The sequence below is a fragment of the Mobula birostris genome, chromosome 18, assembly GCF_030028105.1.
Source record: "Mobula birostris isolate sMobBir1 chromosome 18, sMobBir1.hap1, whole genome shotgun sequence".
Taxonomy (NCBI): domain Eukaryota; kingdom Metazoa; phylum Chordata; class Chondrichthyes; order Myliobatiformes; family Myliobatidae; genus Mobula; species Mobula birostris.
Genome location: NC_092387.1, coordinates 66,568,641 through 66,584,411, shown reverse-complemented (window position 1 = coordinate 66,584,411; position 15,771 = coordinate 66,568,641). Strand labels below are relative to the sequence as shown.

Here is a 15,771-nt window from a genome sequence, read left to right as displayed (position 1 = left end):
AGGACGTTGTGGATGGAATCGGAGGCATGAGCTCCAACGTATTAAAGTATTATGTGCACAAGATTGATAAGTTACTTATGTGGCGCCTTTTCTTGTAGTTGTTTCTACTAACCCGTCACCAAAAATTTGCTATAAAGTATAATTCTTTACTTGCATTTTGTATATTGTTTCATATTTGTGTTGCGGCTGATCATTGGGCGACTCACACTTTATCCGCACCAAAGCAATTGCACTGTTTGGCGGGGTCGACGGCTATTCACCCTAGGCAACGGGGGGGGGGGTCAGTGGGGCAAAGACCATTACACAACCAAATGAAACAATGTTCCTCTGGAACATGGTGCACCCATTAAACACAGCATGTAAAACAAAATATTATCGTAAGTTAATAAAATATACAGTACTGTAATTCAAAATGCATGTAGTGCACAGCACAGGTAAACAGTAAGTAGCTCGCTGTCCTAGTGACGGGCCCTCGGTGGTGGCAGAGTACTCATTAGTCTCACAGCCTGAGGGAAGAAGCTGTTACCCAGTCTGGCAGTCCTAGTCCTGTACCTCCTTCCTGATGGCAGGGGTCAAAGAGATGGTGGGATGGGTGGTCAGCATTCTTAACAGTGCTTCTGGCCCTTTGTTTACAACATTCCTGGTAAATATCACGAATAGTGGTAGGGGGAGAGAGAGCCTGGTGACAAAAAAGTGGGTTAATAGGTTCACATTTAGCCTTGCTGAATTCGGTAACCTACTACTAGGTACATGAACAGGTTGGCTTGATTTTAACACTAAGTGTTCTTACAGGTGAAGCTTGAATGCTGGGGACCAGATTGATCAGATTTTTTTGTGAGGGATCTGTAAAAAGAAAAATAAAAAATATGGAAGCATACGAGTAAAGAGTTCTGAAATGAGGTTGGAATAGATGTCCTGGATATCCAGCTCATGCTCTCTAACCTGCAGCAGCCTTAGATCCCAGCGCACCAGATTCAGGAACAGTTCCTGCACCAACCATCAGGTTCCTGTAGTTCACCAGCACATTCTGCAGTGGGACATGGTTAATGACAATTAGATGTGAAATGGCTTGTCAGTGTGGGTCAGCAGGGAATGGATTTCAGTGATGGAATGGTCAGACCAAATGGATCGAATGTGTAGCCACTGCCAACTAAACCAAATGCTATTTTAATGGAGCATCCATCACTCAAGACCTCCATCACCTAGGACCTGCCCTCTTCTAATTACCATCAGGGAGAAGGTACAGGAGACTGGTCAAACACTGAGTGTTTCAACAACAGCTTCTTCCACTCTGCCATCAGATTTCTGAGTGGTCCACAAACACTATTTTTTGCTCTCTATCGACTTCTTATTGCAATGTACAGTAATTCTTTTTTATGTATTGCATTGTACTGCTGCTACAAAACAACAAATTTCACAACAGATGTATGTCACTGATAATAATCCTGATTCAGATTCAGAAACTCCCCCTCTTCAACGGTACTGAAAACCACCCTCACTCTCTATTTCATTACAACAGAGCAGGAGCAAATCACACCTTGCATATGTCAGCTTCAACAATAGTGATGGATATATCCAGTGAAAGGGAATATTTGCCCTAATTACTTTCTATTTTATTGCATTCAAGGGGCTGACTGAATTGCACTGCAGTGTAGCCAGGGATTATGATTTCAAGTCCCACAAAAATCCGTGTTGATATTCTATCTGTTCCCGAAGGAGTACTGCTTTCTCAGGTTCCCATCTCTTGGATGAGACATTAAACTGAAACTCCATCTGCTCTCGGAGGTCAATATAGAACACAGAACACTACAGCACAGTACAGGCCCTCTGCCCTTGATGTTGTGCTAGCCTTCTAACCTACTCTAAGATCAATCTAACCCTTCCCTCCCACGTAGCCCCTCCACTTTTCTATCATTCATGTGTCTATCTAAGGGTCTCTTAAATGTCTACCACCACCGCAGGCAGGGCGTTCCATACACCCATCATCTTTATGTAAAAAACATACCTCTATATCTTCCTCCCTCATGTTAATCTTTGGATAATGTCTCTGGGTATCCACTCAATCTATGCATCTTATCATCTTGTACACCTCTATCATGTCACCTCTCCATTCTCCTTTGCTCTAAAGAGAAAAGCCCTATCTCGCTCAACCTATTGTGGGTGAGTGTACAATAAAATCCCCTGGGCCTGCCTCAGACAGGTTTAGTGAGTTCTCAGTGCCTTGGATGACTTCATCACCATTGCAACAGGCAGATTAGCGAGCTTTTATGTCATTGCCCTGAAAGGGATTTGGATGACTTTGCTACATTACTGTATGGAGCTGACTAACGGACCACCCACAGTGTCCTGGAACAATAACATGACAAATGCTTACAAAGGATTTTGAGGATCAGCTGGAGGGACAGATGCACTAACACCAGCCTACTGGAGGAGGCCAACGTGAACATCATCTCCACCATGATAAGCTTGATAAACATCTTGCAGTGACGGTAACAATTGACGAAAGGAAAAGTCGCGGTCGACAGTGTACAACATTCATGAGTTGCATCAAGGGATGCACAGGCAAAAGTATTGAAGAGCTTATTAGATCTTCTCAGATTTAAGACAGATGGAAGACCGTGATCGCCAACATCATACAACACAATGATGATGATTCCCTCCAGTCCATCGTATCTTTCAATGGTCTTTGGCAACACTTTCTTTGCATTCATTTAAAATAATTTTAAAGTCAAAGTAAATTTACTATCAAAGTACATATATCTTACCACATACAACCATGAGATTCATTTTCTTGTCTGCATACTCAGTAAATTCAAGAACCATAATGGAATCAATGGAAGGCCACACTGAACAGGATGGTCAAACAACCAATGTGCAAGGAGAACAAATTGTGCAAATACAAAAGAAAATAATAAATAAATAAATAAATAAATAAGCAATAAACATTGAAAAGTTCAGATGAAATGTCTTTGAAACTGATTCCATGGGAGATTCATTTTCTTGCTTGCATTTACAGGAAAATTAATGTGACATTCCTTTTATGAGCTGACAGTTTTCCTGATGTTTATTTGGCTGAGAATTTAAATATTAATATGAACTTCAACCCTATGAGATATAAATATTCTCCATATCATTTGAGAATGCTGGAACTGTAATTATCCTGCCTAAAAAGGTTTATTTATTGCCCACAGGTGATTAAGCTTAATATAAATAACTTTGCATAAATATTAAAATTATGCAAATTTGCAAAAGTGAAACCAAACCTACTTAGATATAACCTTCTATCACGTTAAATGTGCTTTGATAGTTTGGATACATTGGGCTTAGTAACAAGTTAAAACTTACAAAACAATTTAATACAACTATCTGCTATTTCTTTCTGATAACCCAAAAAACTTGCTTTAGGGTCAGAAAGTAATTTTCTTGCAGCAATTTTTGGTCAATTAGTCCTGATCTAATTTCACACATAGTTACTGGAAAGTCACCTGGATCTGCACTTAAAAGTCTGTTTCAATTTGCCCTCAAGTGTTGTCAGGGTACCTTGGAAAGCAGAGAAGAGTTCATATTATCATCGAGATGAGCATGAATTCATTTCCTCCACCTCGCCTCTCTTAGGGTATGTTTGGATTCTAACTTTTATTTATTTCTGATGGGATATTCCCCTCTCAGTGGTCAAGAGGTACACTTGTTGTTCAGACCAAACATCAGAATGGGGAAGAAATGTGATCTAAGTGACTTTGACAGTGGAATTATTGTTGGTGCCAGACGGTGTGGTCATAGGAGCTAGGAAACTGCTGATCTCCTGGGATTTTCACACGCGGTAGTCTCTAGAGTTTACAGAAATGGTGCGAAAATCAAAAACATCCAGTGAGCGGCAGTTCTATGGGTAAAAACATCTTGTTAATGAGGGAGGTCAGAGGAGAATGGCCAGACTGGTTGAAGTTGACAGAAAAGTAACAGCAACTCAAGGAACCTCATGTTACAACAGCGGTGTGCAGAAGAGCTCTCTGAACAGGCAACACATTGAACCTTGAAGCAGATGGGCTACAGGAGTAGAAACATAGAAGACCACTCAGTGGCCACTTTATTAATAACAAAGGGGAGTTAATAAAGTACCCACTGAGTGTATGTACTCCCATTTTGAACACAGCAAGAGATACTTGTCATGGAAACAGAAAATTTCCTGTGATGTTACTTTAGAAAGACAGAGCTGATTAGCCTTCACGAGGCAGCTTTGCTTGGTTGGTCTTATTAATGTTGTTTCTTGCCTTTGCTCATCCACTGAGATTGGCTCTTAAGAAATATTTCATAGAGGTCCCACACAGTTTCTTTTATTTATGGTGGAGGATTACAAATACCTGGAGATATGAATTGACAATAAACTGGACTGGTCTAAGAACACTGAGGCTGTCTACAAGAAGGGTCAGAGCTGTCTCTATTTCCTGAGGAGACTGAGGTCCTTTAACATTGCCGGACGATGCTGAGGATGTTCTACGAGTTTGTGGTGGCCAGTGCTATCATGTTTGCTGTTGTGTGCTGGGGCAGCAGGCTGAGGGTAGCAGACACCAACAGAATCAACAAACTCATTCGTAAAGCCAGTGATGTTGTGGGGATGGAACTGGACTCTCTCACGGTGGTGTCTGAAAAGAGGATGCTGTCTAAGTTGCATGCCATCTTGGTCAATGTCTCCCATCCACTACAGAATGTACTGGGTGGGCACAGGAGTACATTCAGCCAGGGACTCATTCCTCCGAGATGCAGCACAGAGCGTCACAGGAAGTCATTCCTGCCTGTGGCCATCAAACTTTACAACTCCTCCCTTGGAGGGTCAGACACCCTGAGCCAATAGGCTGGTCCTGGACTTATTTCATAATTTACTGGCATAATTTACATATTACTATTTAACTATTTATTATTTATGGTGCAACTGTAATGAAAACCAATTTCCCCTGGGATCAATAAAGTATGACTATGACTATGACTATTTATTCTGCTCCTGTTAATTGTCTTGAAGAAGGCAGCATCTATCATTGAGCACCCCCACTATCTGGATCGTTCCCTCTTCTTGCTGTTACCATTGGGCTGGAGGCGCAGAAGCCTGAAGTCCAACACCACCACGTTCAGGAAAATCTCACCTCTTCGATCTCCTTCACATTGTTCTGTCTCTCACTGAACACCTATGCCCTCTAGTGGTGGAACCTGGGAAAGGACTGTGACTACACATGCAGTTTATTAGCCACAGGAAGGCAACCTGGTGTGGTCTTCCGCTGTAACCCATCCACTTCAAGGTTCGACATGTTGACCATTCAGAGATGATCTTCTGCACACCACTGTTGTAATGTGTGATTACTTGAGTTACATTCACCTTTCTGCCAACCTGAACCAGTCTGGCCATTCTCTTCTAATCTCTCTCATTTAAAAGGTGTTTTCACCTACAGAACTCTTGCTCACTGGGTGTTTTTTGTCTTTTGCACCATTCTCTGTGAACTCTAGAGACTATCGTGTATGAAAATCCCAGGAGATCAGCGGTTTCTCAGATACTCAAACCACTCCATCTGGCACCAACAATCATTCCACAGTCAAAGTCACTTAGATCACATTTCTTCCCCATTCTGATGTTTGGTCTGAACAACAACTGAACCTCTTGACCATGTCTGCATGCTTTTATGCACTGAGTTGCTGCCACATTATTGGCTGATTAGACATTTGCATTAACGAGCAGGTGTACAGGTGGCCACTGAGTGTATACTCTATCCATGCTTTCACCACAGTATAATCGACCCCTTGACCGCCCACAAAAATTAGTTCCAATTGCTTATGACTCTATAACTCTATCTAATTGCTGCTCTCCAGCCTGAGGAACTATGTAGCCATTATTGCCCATCTGGTGTTGTTCATAGATTGTGATATTGCTCAGGATAATTAAGGATAGTCAATAAATGTTTGACTATCTTGCCTTCATTGTTCATCTTTCACTTTCTTTTTGTTAAGGTGTTAAGAGCAAACTATTCTATGTTGTTAAGTCAGCGATGATTTTAAATGAAAATTATTCTCTTTTATATGTTGGAACCGAGCCTGTGTGTAGGCTCAGAGTGTTGGCAAGGCTGCTAGGGACTCCAGCACAACACGTTCTATCCTGTTTTCTCTCCCCATCGGATCCTCCCACACGATAATTAGCATCATTTGCTAATTTTGTGCTTACAAGTACTGATGAGTCCTACTCACTGGTACAGGGTTGGAAATGGCGCTGTGTCTGATGGGCTTTTCACTTAGAAGAAATCCACCCCTTCCACACCCACTCACCACAACTGATTCACTTCTGCTAAACAAAACCTTCTGTCGATCTGTGTTCAGTCCCTGACACAAAATGAACACCCATCTCATATCCCTCCAGACAGTAAGCAACTTGCCCAGCACGAGGCCACCATCGGCTGCTAGTCCCTGGAGACTTCATAGAATTCAAGTTGAAGTTTATTGTCATCTGACTGTATGTATATATAAACAAACAAAACAATCTTCTCCCTGCACCCACAAAAAATACATCACACACAGCACATAATCAAAATATTACCATAAATAAGTTTTACAAAATATAATTCAAAATGCATGTAGTGTGCAGCACAGGTAAACAGTAAACAAGAAGCAGCTCACAGTCCGAGTGATGAGACCTTGGTGGAGGCAAGGTATTCATTAGTCTCAGAGCCTGAGAGAAGAAGCTGTTTCCCAGTCTGGTAGTCTTAGTTTCGATGCTCCTGTACCTCCTTCCTGATGGTAGTGGGTAAAAAGAGACTGTGGGATGGGTGGTAGGGGTCCTTAACAAAGCCAAGGTCCCTTTGTCTGCACATATACATAGGACACGGAACACTACAGCACAGCACAGGCCCTCTGGCCCACCATGTTGTGCCGACCTTTTAACCTACTACAACCGAGGTCATGGGTTAAAAGTGAAAAGGTGAAATGTTTAAGGGGAACATGAAGGGAAACTTATTCACTCACAGGGTGTTGAGTGTGTGGAATGAGCGGCCAGCGCAAGTGGTGGATGTGGTTTTGATTTAAACGCTTATGAGAAGTTGGGATAAGTACATGGATGAGAGGGGTATGGAGGACGAGGGTTCTGGTGCAGGTCGATGGGTCTAGGCAGTTTAAATGGTTTGGCACAGACTAGATGGGCCAAAGGGCCTGCTTCTGTGCTGTAGTCTTCTATTACGCTAAGATCAATTGAATACTTCCCTCCTACATAACCCTCCCTTTTTCAGTCAGCCATGTGCCTATCTAAGAGTTTCTTAGTTGTCCCTAATGTATCTGCCCCTATCATCCCCCCCCCCACCTCAAACAGTGATTCTCAGTGCAGACCACAGGATCTCACTCTGCTGCAGTTCGAGAGAGAAAAGGAACACAGAGGAACATAGAACTCCAAGACCTAGGCCTCAATACCCCTTCTGCAATTGGTTCTGGATTTCCTCACTTGTAGATCCCAGTCAGTTCAGATTGGCAAAAACATCTCCTCCACAATCTCCATCAGCACGGGAGCACTGCAGGGATGTGTGCTTCACCCCCGTTCTACTTGCTTTACACCTGTGACTGTGTGGCTAAGTACAGCTCCACTTTCATATGCAAGTCTGCTGAGGACACCACAGTTGTGGGCTGTATCAAAGGTGGTGCTGAATCAGCATTCAGGAGAGAAATTGAAAACTTGGCTGAGTGGTGTATTAACAACCACCTCTCACTCAGTATCAATAAGACCGAGGAATTGATTGCAGTGAAACCAGAGGTTCATGAGCCAGTAATCATCGCTGGAGTTGGAAAGGGTCAGTAACTTTAAATTTCTGGGTGTCACTATCTCAGTGGACCTGTTCTGGACCCATCATATAAATACAATTGTGAAGAAAGCAAGACAGTGCCTGTACTTCCTCAGGAGTCTGTGGAGATTTGGCATGTCATCAAAAACTTTGGCAAACGTCTATAGATGTGTGGTGGAAAGTTGTGTTGACAGGCTGCATTAAGGGCTGATATGGGAACACCAATGCCTTTGGGTGGAAAATCCCACCAAAGGTAGTGGATTCGGTTCAGTACGTCACGGGTAAAGCCCTCTCAACCATCGAGCACACCCACATGAAACATTGCCATAGTAAAGTAGCATCCACCATCAAAGATCCTCACCACCAAGGCCATGCTCTTTTCTCACTGCTGCCATCAGGTAGAAGGTACAGGAGCCTCAGGACTCACACCACCAGGTTCAGGAACAATTACTACCCCTCAACCACCAGGCTCTGGAACAAAATGTGATAACTACTCTTTTATAAGGATTCTGTTATATTGTTATTTCATGTTCTCGTTATTTATTTATATTTGCATTTGCACAGTTTGTTGTTCATTGATTATGTTTACAGTTACTGTTCTATAGATTTGCTAAGTATACCCACAGGAAATGAATCTCAGGGTTGTATGTGGTGACATGTACGTACTCTGATAATAAATTTTACTTTGACTTTGAATATAGACCAGTACAGAACTGTACAGGCCCTTCAGCACATGAAGTAGTACTGACATTTTAACCTTCTCTAAGATCAATCGAACTCTCTGCTCCCACACCGTCCTCCATTTTTCTATCATCCATATTCTGAAAGGGATGTGAAAGATGCTATGTAAAGGCATTCTGAGCTCCCCTTACAGTTTGCAGATGTGGACTCTGTTTCCAGCTCTCTGATGACTTGAGTGAACCGAGCCTGTGAGATCAACACTCCCCACCCTGCACTTTGGATAACAGCTCTTTTCCGAGCCATCCAATTTTTAATCTACCATTTTATCTTTCCCCAAATCCAATATCATCCTGCCATTATTAAAACAATTGCCCGTTTTCAATCTGGCTCCTCTACTTTCTCTTAGGAGAGATTCTGCAGATGCTGGAAATCCAGAGTAACACACACAAAATGCTGGAGGAACTCAGCAGGCCAGGCAGCATCTATGCAAATGAATAGATAGTTGATGTTTTGGGCTGAGACCCTTCTTCAGGACCTAATGAAGGGTCTTCGTCTGAAATATCAGCTATCTATTCATTTGCACAGATGCTGCCTGATCTGCTGAGTTGCTCCATATTCTGCAGATGCTGGAAATCCAGAGTTACACACACAAAATGCTGGAGTACCTCAGCAGGTCAGGCAGCATCTATGGAGAGAAAACAACACACACAAAATGCTCTCCTCTACCGTAAAGATGAAGCCACACTCAGGTTGGAGGAACAACACCTTATATTCCGTCTGGGTGGCCTCCAACCTGATGGCATGAACATCGACTTCTCTAACTTCCGCTAATGCCCCACCTCCCCCTCGTACCCCATCTGTTACTTATTTTTATACACACATTCTTTCTCTCACTCTCCTTTTTCTCCCTCTGTCCCTCTGAATATACCTCTTGCCCATCCTCTGGGTCCCCCCCCCTCCTTGTCTTTCTTCCCGGACCTCCTGTCCCATGATCCTCTCATATCCCCTTTTGCCTATCACCTGTCCAGCTCTTGGCTCTATCCCTCCCCCTCCTGTCTTCTCCTATCATTTTGGATCTCCCCCTCCCCCTCCCCCTCCAACTTTCAAATCCCTTACTCACTCTTCCTTCAGTTAGTCCTGACGAAGGGTCTCGGCCTGAAACGTCGACTGCACCTCTTCCTACAGATGCTGCCTGGCCTGCTGCGTTCACCAGCAACTTTGATGTGTGTTGCTTGAATTTCCAGCATCTGCAGAATTCCTGTTGTTCACACAAAATGCTAGAGGATCTCAGCAGGTCAGACAGCATCTATGGAAAAGAGTAAAGAGCTGACGTTTCAGACTCAGGTCCTAAATTCAGGTCTTAAGTCCTGAAGAAGGGTCTCGGCCTGAAACATCGACTGTACTCTTCTCCATAGATGCTGCCTGGCCTGCTGAGTTCCTCCAGCATTTTGTGTGTGTTGTTTTGGATTTCCAGCAGCTGCAGACTTTCTCATATCTATGGAAAAGAATTAAGAGCTGACTTTTCTGGCCAAAACTCTTCGTCAGGACTCATAAAGTCCTGATGAAAAATCTTGGCCTGAAACATTGGCTCATTATTCCTCTCCATAGATGGTGCCTAACCCACTGAGTTCCTCCAGTATTTGGTGTGTGTTACTGTGCATTCTCTTGCAATTTAACTGGAGCCACCACTACATTTTAACTCAGAGACTTCAGCCAACAGATTCACGTTTGTCATGGGAAGTAAAAATGATCGTACCTCTCTCTTTCACAACATTCTCCAAACTTTACTGAAAATAATTACAGCACATTACGTTACGTACCATCAAGGTGTAGTCACTGTTGCAGTGTAGCAAAGTAGCAACTAGATTCTGCAAAGTAAGCCCCCATAAACAGCAACACGATGACTATATGCCACAGGAGCAGAATTAAGCCACTCTGCTTATTGAGTTGGCACCAGTATTCAATCATGGCTGATTTATTTTCCCTCTCAACTCCATTCTCTTGCTTTCTCCCCGTAATCTTTGATGTCCTAACTAATCACGAACCCCTCAACTTTCACTTTAAAAAAGACCAATAGTTACAGGAACCAAATTAGGCTATTTGGACAATTGAGTCTGCTCTGCCATTTAAAAGTGACTCGTCTTTCCCCATTCTCCTCCTTCTCCCCGTAACCCTTCATCCTCTTCCCAATCAAGAACCTATAAATCTCTGCCTTATAAGACCTTAAGATATAGGAGCAGACTTATGATATACTATAGGAGCAAAACTCCTGCAAAACAGGGCCTTGAAATGTATACTGCTACTAAAAATGCCTCTTGTGTCTTTGGAGTACTTGGTTTTGACGTTAGATGCATGAAGTACCCAATTGATTTGGTCTTCTCAGCCAACTGTAGCAATAAAGTCTACAGATTCACCACCCACTGGCTAAAGAAATTCCTCCTCATCTCTGTTCTAAATGAATGTCCCTCTATTCTGAGGCTGTGACCTCTGGTCCTCTATCCCACTATAGGAAACATCCTCTCCACGTCCATGCTATTTAGGCCTTTCAATATTTGATAGGTTTCTTTATCTTTATCTCTACTTGAGGCAGAAAGTTTAGGAATAACACCTTCATGACAAATGGTGACTGGAGCATATTGTGTCCATAGTAACCTTGAAGTAACACTAAAAGTACACCTGGCTATTAGAACATGACACTCCTTCCAGTTTATGAATGAAAGCTCAGTAGAGAATTCGAGGTGCCATTATTAAATGCATAATAAATATACCCACTGGCTTGGCTTCTATAGCTCTCTGTGGCAATAAATTCCACCCTCGGGTTAAAGAACCTCCAAGAGGACCATAACCTTGTCGTGGTTTGGAGGCTCACACGTTTCAATGATCTGGAGAGCTATTTTGGCTGGAGTCAGGGCTTTATGGTAGGGTCACCCATACCAAACAGGTCAAAGTGTAGAGGTGAGACTAAGAGTGGTTCACTAGTTCTCCATGTTCAGGGCTTCAGATCAGGGCTAACAACCCTGACTGGTAAAAACAAGATTGTTACAGACACAGCAAAGAAGAATTCTTCTACATCTAAGTGTGATGGTATTCCTGAGTCTCCACCTGGGACTTGCATGACTGACAGTAGTGAAAACGAAGAGGAAGCTACTGACAAGATGAAGGAAGCCCTGAACACTGCCAGAGATGGAGGACCTTCATTGCTGCCCTAACTGCCAGTGGTGTAATGGCCAGTTTTTCTGTTCAAAATGACGTTCTTCTATTCTGATAACTATTTAATAACATGTTTAGTAGCTGGTCACTGGGGTAGTGGCATCAGCACCGGACTTCGAGACGAATGGTCCCAAGCTTGAATCCAGCCAGTTTCTTGTACACTTTCCATCTGTGCTCAGTTGAGCATCGAGCTAGCAACTCTGCCTCATAAAGGACAGCCAAATGCTGTGGAAATGGCAAAAATTCTGCCCGATGTGCCATAAGGCATGAGAAGGAACAACAAATAGTTTAGTGCTGTTGGTTGAAAGGTGAATATTAGCCAGGTCAACCCGGATATAGATCCAATGTGGAGATACAAGGTGTTGTAGACACTGGAATCTGGAGTAGGAAACACGTTGTTGGAGGAAACTGGCAGCTGAAGTCTCGGGTCTCGGCCCAAAATGTCAACGGTCTATTCCCTCCGCAATTGCTGCATGACCTGCTGAGTTCAGCAGCTTCTTGGTTTTATTTGGATAAAATTCTTTTATTTTGCATAGAACTCTCTGGGTCTTCGTTACAGATCCTTAGGGGATTACTGCAATATCTAGATGAGAATGAACAGGACCTTGAATCACACATACAAACTCAGCAGGTCTGGCTAATAAACCGTCGACGTTTTGCGCTGAGGCGTCTCATAAGGACTCAAAAAGAAGGGGGAAGGAGCCAGAATAAGAAGGGTGTTGGGGGGAGAGGAAGGAATACACGTGTCTCCTCAGGTGATAGATGAAATCAGGTGGGGGGGGGGATGAGTGAGAAGGTGGGAGGTGATAGGTGGAAAAGGTAAAGTCAGAAGAAGAAGTGATCTGAAAGAAGAGAGTGGTCCCTGGGAGAAAGGGAAGGACGAGAGGCACCAGAGGCAGGTGAAGGAGAAAGGGTGAGAGGGGAGCCAGAATGGGGATTGGAAAAGGAAGGAAGGGGAGGGGGGAGAAACTACTGTGAGATAGAGAGTCAATGTTCATGCCATCAGGTTGAACGCTACCCAGATGGAAAATGAGGTGTTGCTCCTCCAATCTGAGAGTGGCTTTGATTTATTGGTTCTGGGGGGGTGGGGGAGGGAGGGAGAGAGGGAGAGGGAGAGAGAAAGAAAGAGAGAGAGAGTGTGAGAGAGAGGGAACTTCAAATGGCTCTACATCTTTATAGGACTGAGAATTTATTTTGGCAGTCTTTGCCTCAAGATAAGATGTCAGCCATTACTGGCATTGTACAATCCCTATTGTGAGAGAAATGCAAATCTTTAGTTTTCTGTTCTCCAGAGAGCTGTGTTAACTCATTTAAATATCTTATGTTTGGGTGAGAGATTCTGATTCCTTTATTTATCACATGTAGATTGCAACATAATGTGAAATGTGTCCTTTACAGTAACAACCAACACAACGTGGGGATGTGCTGAGGCAGTCCGCAAGTGTTGCCACCCATTCCGGTGCCAATGTAGGTCCCCACAGTGCTTGGCCGAACAACACAGAACACATCAAACAACAGTGGAACAAGCCCCGTTCCTCTCTCCCACCCACTCACACACAGAGACAGTAGTCCAATCCCAGGACACGTCTTTGGAACCTTTGTACTCTTAAGACAAATATGGGACATGGGGCTTGGGCAGGAAACAGCAGATAGCACTGGCTCAAGGGGATGAATAGCCTATTACAACTTCATGAGTACTGCAGGGAGGTTACAACTCTATTGTGTCATCGATCGTACCAAGGGAGGTAATTAATTGGTGAGAAAGCCATATTAAAGCATACCCTCGTTTCACTGTCCTGGGGCATCCTGAACTTACGTGTAAGCTTCAAAGTCTCCATTATTAATTGCTTCGATGAGCTGCTCTGTGATCTTGATGATGTCTTGCTTGCGTGCTGAAATCCATGAAAGTATAATGAAGGAGAAAAATAAAAATGCGGGTTAGTGAGATAGAGATTCTCAGAGACTAGGTATTGAGAAAAGCTTCTGTGCAAAGACAAAGGTTATTATGTGCTGGGCACACTTGGCATCAGGGAGACACTACAAGTCCATCATCACCAGGATTACACGTCATCGCTGAAGTTTCTTTCCAGCAGCTACCCAGCTTCTCAACAAAACTCACTCAGGTGTAATACCTGACTATCCCTGCACAACATCCGTGAAATGGTCTTTCTGTTCTGTGATAATTATTGAGTCTGTTCATATTTATTTAAGTTTGATCATTCACATTTTCTCGTGTGACCATTCTGCTAACTGTTGATTACTCATGGCTGTTTGCACTATTGCCTTGTAAATTGTTGGTTGTTATTGTGTTGTCTGTTATGGTATTGTCCTGTGTTTTATGCTTGGCACCAAATCACAATCATTTCTGGTATGTTTCACACACTGGCAATAAAGTGATCCTGATTCTGAAGTGTGTGCTGTTCAGTATTAACCTTAGTGTCTTCACTTTAGGTCCCACACCACCAGGTTCAGGAATAGTTATGACTCTTCAACCATCAAGCTCCTGAACCATTGTGGAAAACTTTTATTCACCTCAAATCTGAACTGATTCCACAACCTGTGGACTCACTTTCAAGGACTCCACAACTCACGTTCTCAGTATTATTTATTTACTTATTAATTTTTTTATTTGCACTGTTTGTCTTCTCTTGCACATTGGTTGTTTGTCAGACTTTGTCTGTGGGTTTTCATTGATTTATTTGTTCTACTGTGAATGCCTGCAAGAAAATGAATCTCAAGGTACTGTAGTATATAGTGATATATACAACCTTTGATAATAAATTTACTTTGAACTTTGAAAGCGTGGTTCTAAATTACTTTAAATCTGAATTACTGTTGGACTTCATTTGTTTATCCTGGCTTTGAAAAGTTAATAAAACCATAAATCCATAAGATATAGGAGCAGAATGAGGCCACTCAGCCCATCCAGTCTGTCACACCATGCCATCAAGGCTGATTTATTATCCCTCTCAACCCCATTCTCTTGCCTTCTCCCCATAACTTTTGACACCCTTAGTAATCAAGACCTTATCAACCTCTGCTTTAAATATACCCAATGACTTGGCCTCCACAGCTGTCTGTGGCAATGAATTCCACAGATTCACCATCCTCTGGCTGAAGAAATTCTTCTTCAACTCTGTCCTTCTATTCTGAGGCTGTGCCTTCTGAACCCAGACTCCCCACTATTAGAAACATCCTCCCCATGTCTACTCATATACTACTATGTAACAGTATCTAGACCTTTCAATATTCGATAGGTTTCGATGAAATTCACCCTCATTCTTCCCAACTCCAGTGAGTACAGGCCCAGAGCCATCAAGCACTCCACATATGTTAACTCTTTCATTCCTGGGATCATTCTCACAAACCTCCTCTGGACCCTCTCCAATGCCAGCACATCCTTTCTTAGACAAGGCACCCAAAGCTGCTCATAATACTCCAGTTGTGCCAGCAATCTAGACAGCTGGATATTCTGATTTACTGATAAAGCTCCTGACGTCATACAAGGACCAGTGCTCAATAATTCAATCCTTCTAAACGTATTGGCCAGGGGGTATAACTCTCCTAACTGGATTTGTTTCTTAAAGTGCACCTTGGCTAAATCTCCTTCTACAGATTAGAGATGAGATTTCAAGCATCCCAAAACAGATCCTTTCCAGATCCTGTGCACTCCACCCCAGCACACCAACACAAGGACCTATCGGTACATCAACACCGCGTGCGTACCTGTCATTTAACCAAAGGTGTGCTTGGCAAGGCTGTAGAATATAGAGCAGGACCAGGCTCTTGGGCCCACAATGTCTGTGCTGCACACTAGGCCAAATTAAACTAAATCCCCTCTGCCTGCACGTGATCCACTTTCCACTACTGCCTGTATATTCATGCATCTATCTGACAGCCTCTTAAATACCACTATTGAATCTGCTTCTACTCGCATCTATGTTCCAGACACCCACCACACTCAGTGTTAAAAAACTTGCCCCGCCCATCGCCCTGAAACTTTCCCCCCTCACCTGACAGCTATGAAGAACTTAACATGGGATGGTACAGTGGTGTGGTGGTTATTATAGCACCAGTTTCA

General features: G+C 43.1%; 1 protein-coding gene across 2 annotated transcripts in view; it reads right to left on the bottom strand.

Annotated features, from left to right (window-relative positions):
* camk2g2 (calcium/calmodulin-dependent protein kinase (CaM kinase) II gamma 2) overlaps nucleotides 1-15,771 on the bottom strand; it is a 495,645-nt gene that overhangs the window by 14,728 nt on the left and 465,146 nt on the right. For both annotated transcript variants that reach the window (XM_072282861.1, XM_072282859.1), the window contains one exon: nucleotides 13,507-13,582. In XM_072282861.1, coding sequence (XP_072138962.1) covers nucleotides 13,507-13,582 — 76 coding nt within the window. The remainder of the gene's footprint in view (nucleotides 1-13,506; nucleotides 13,583-15,771) is intronic.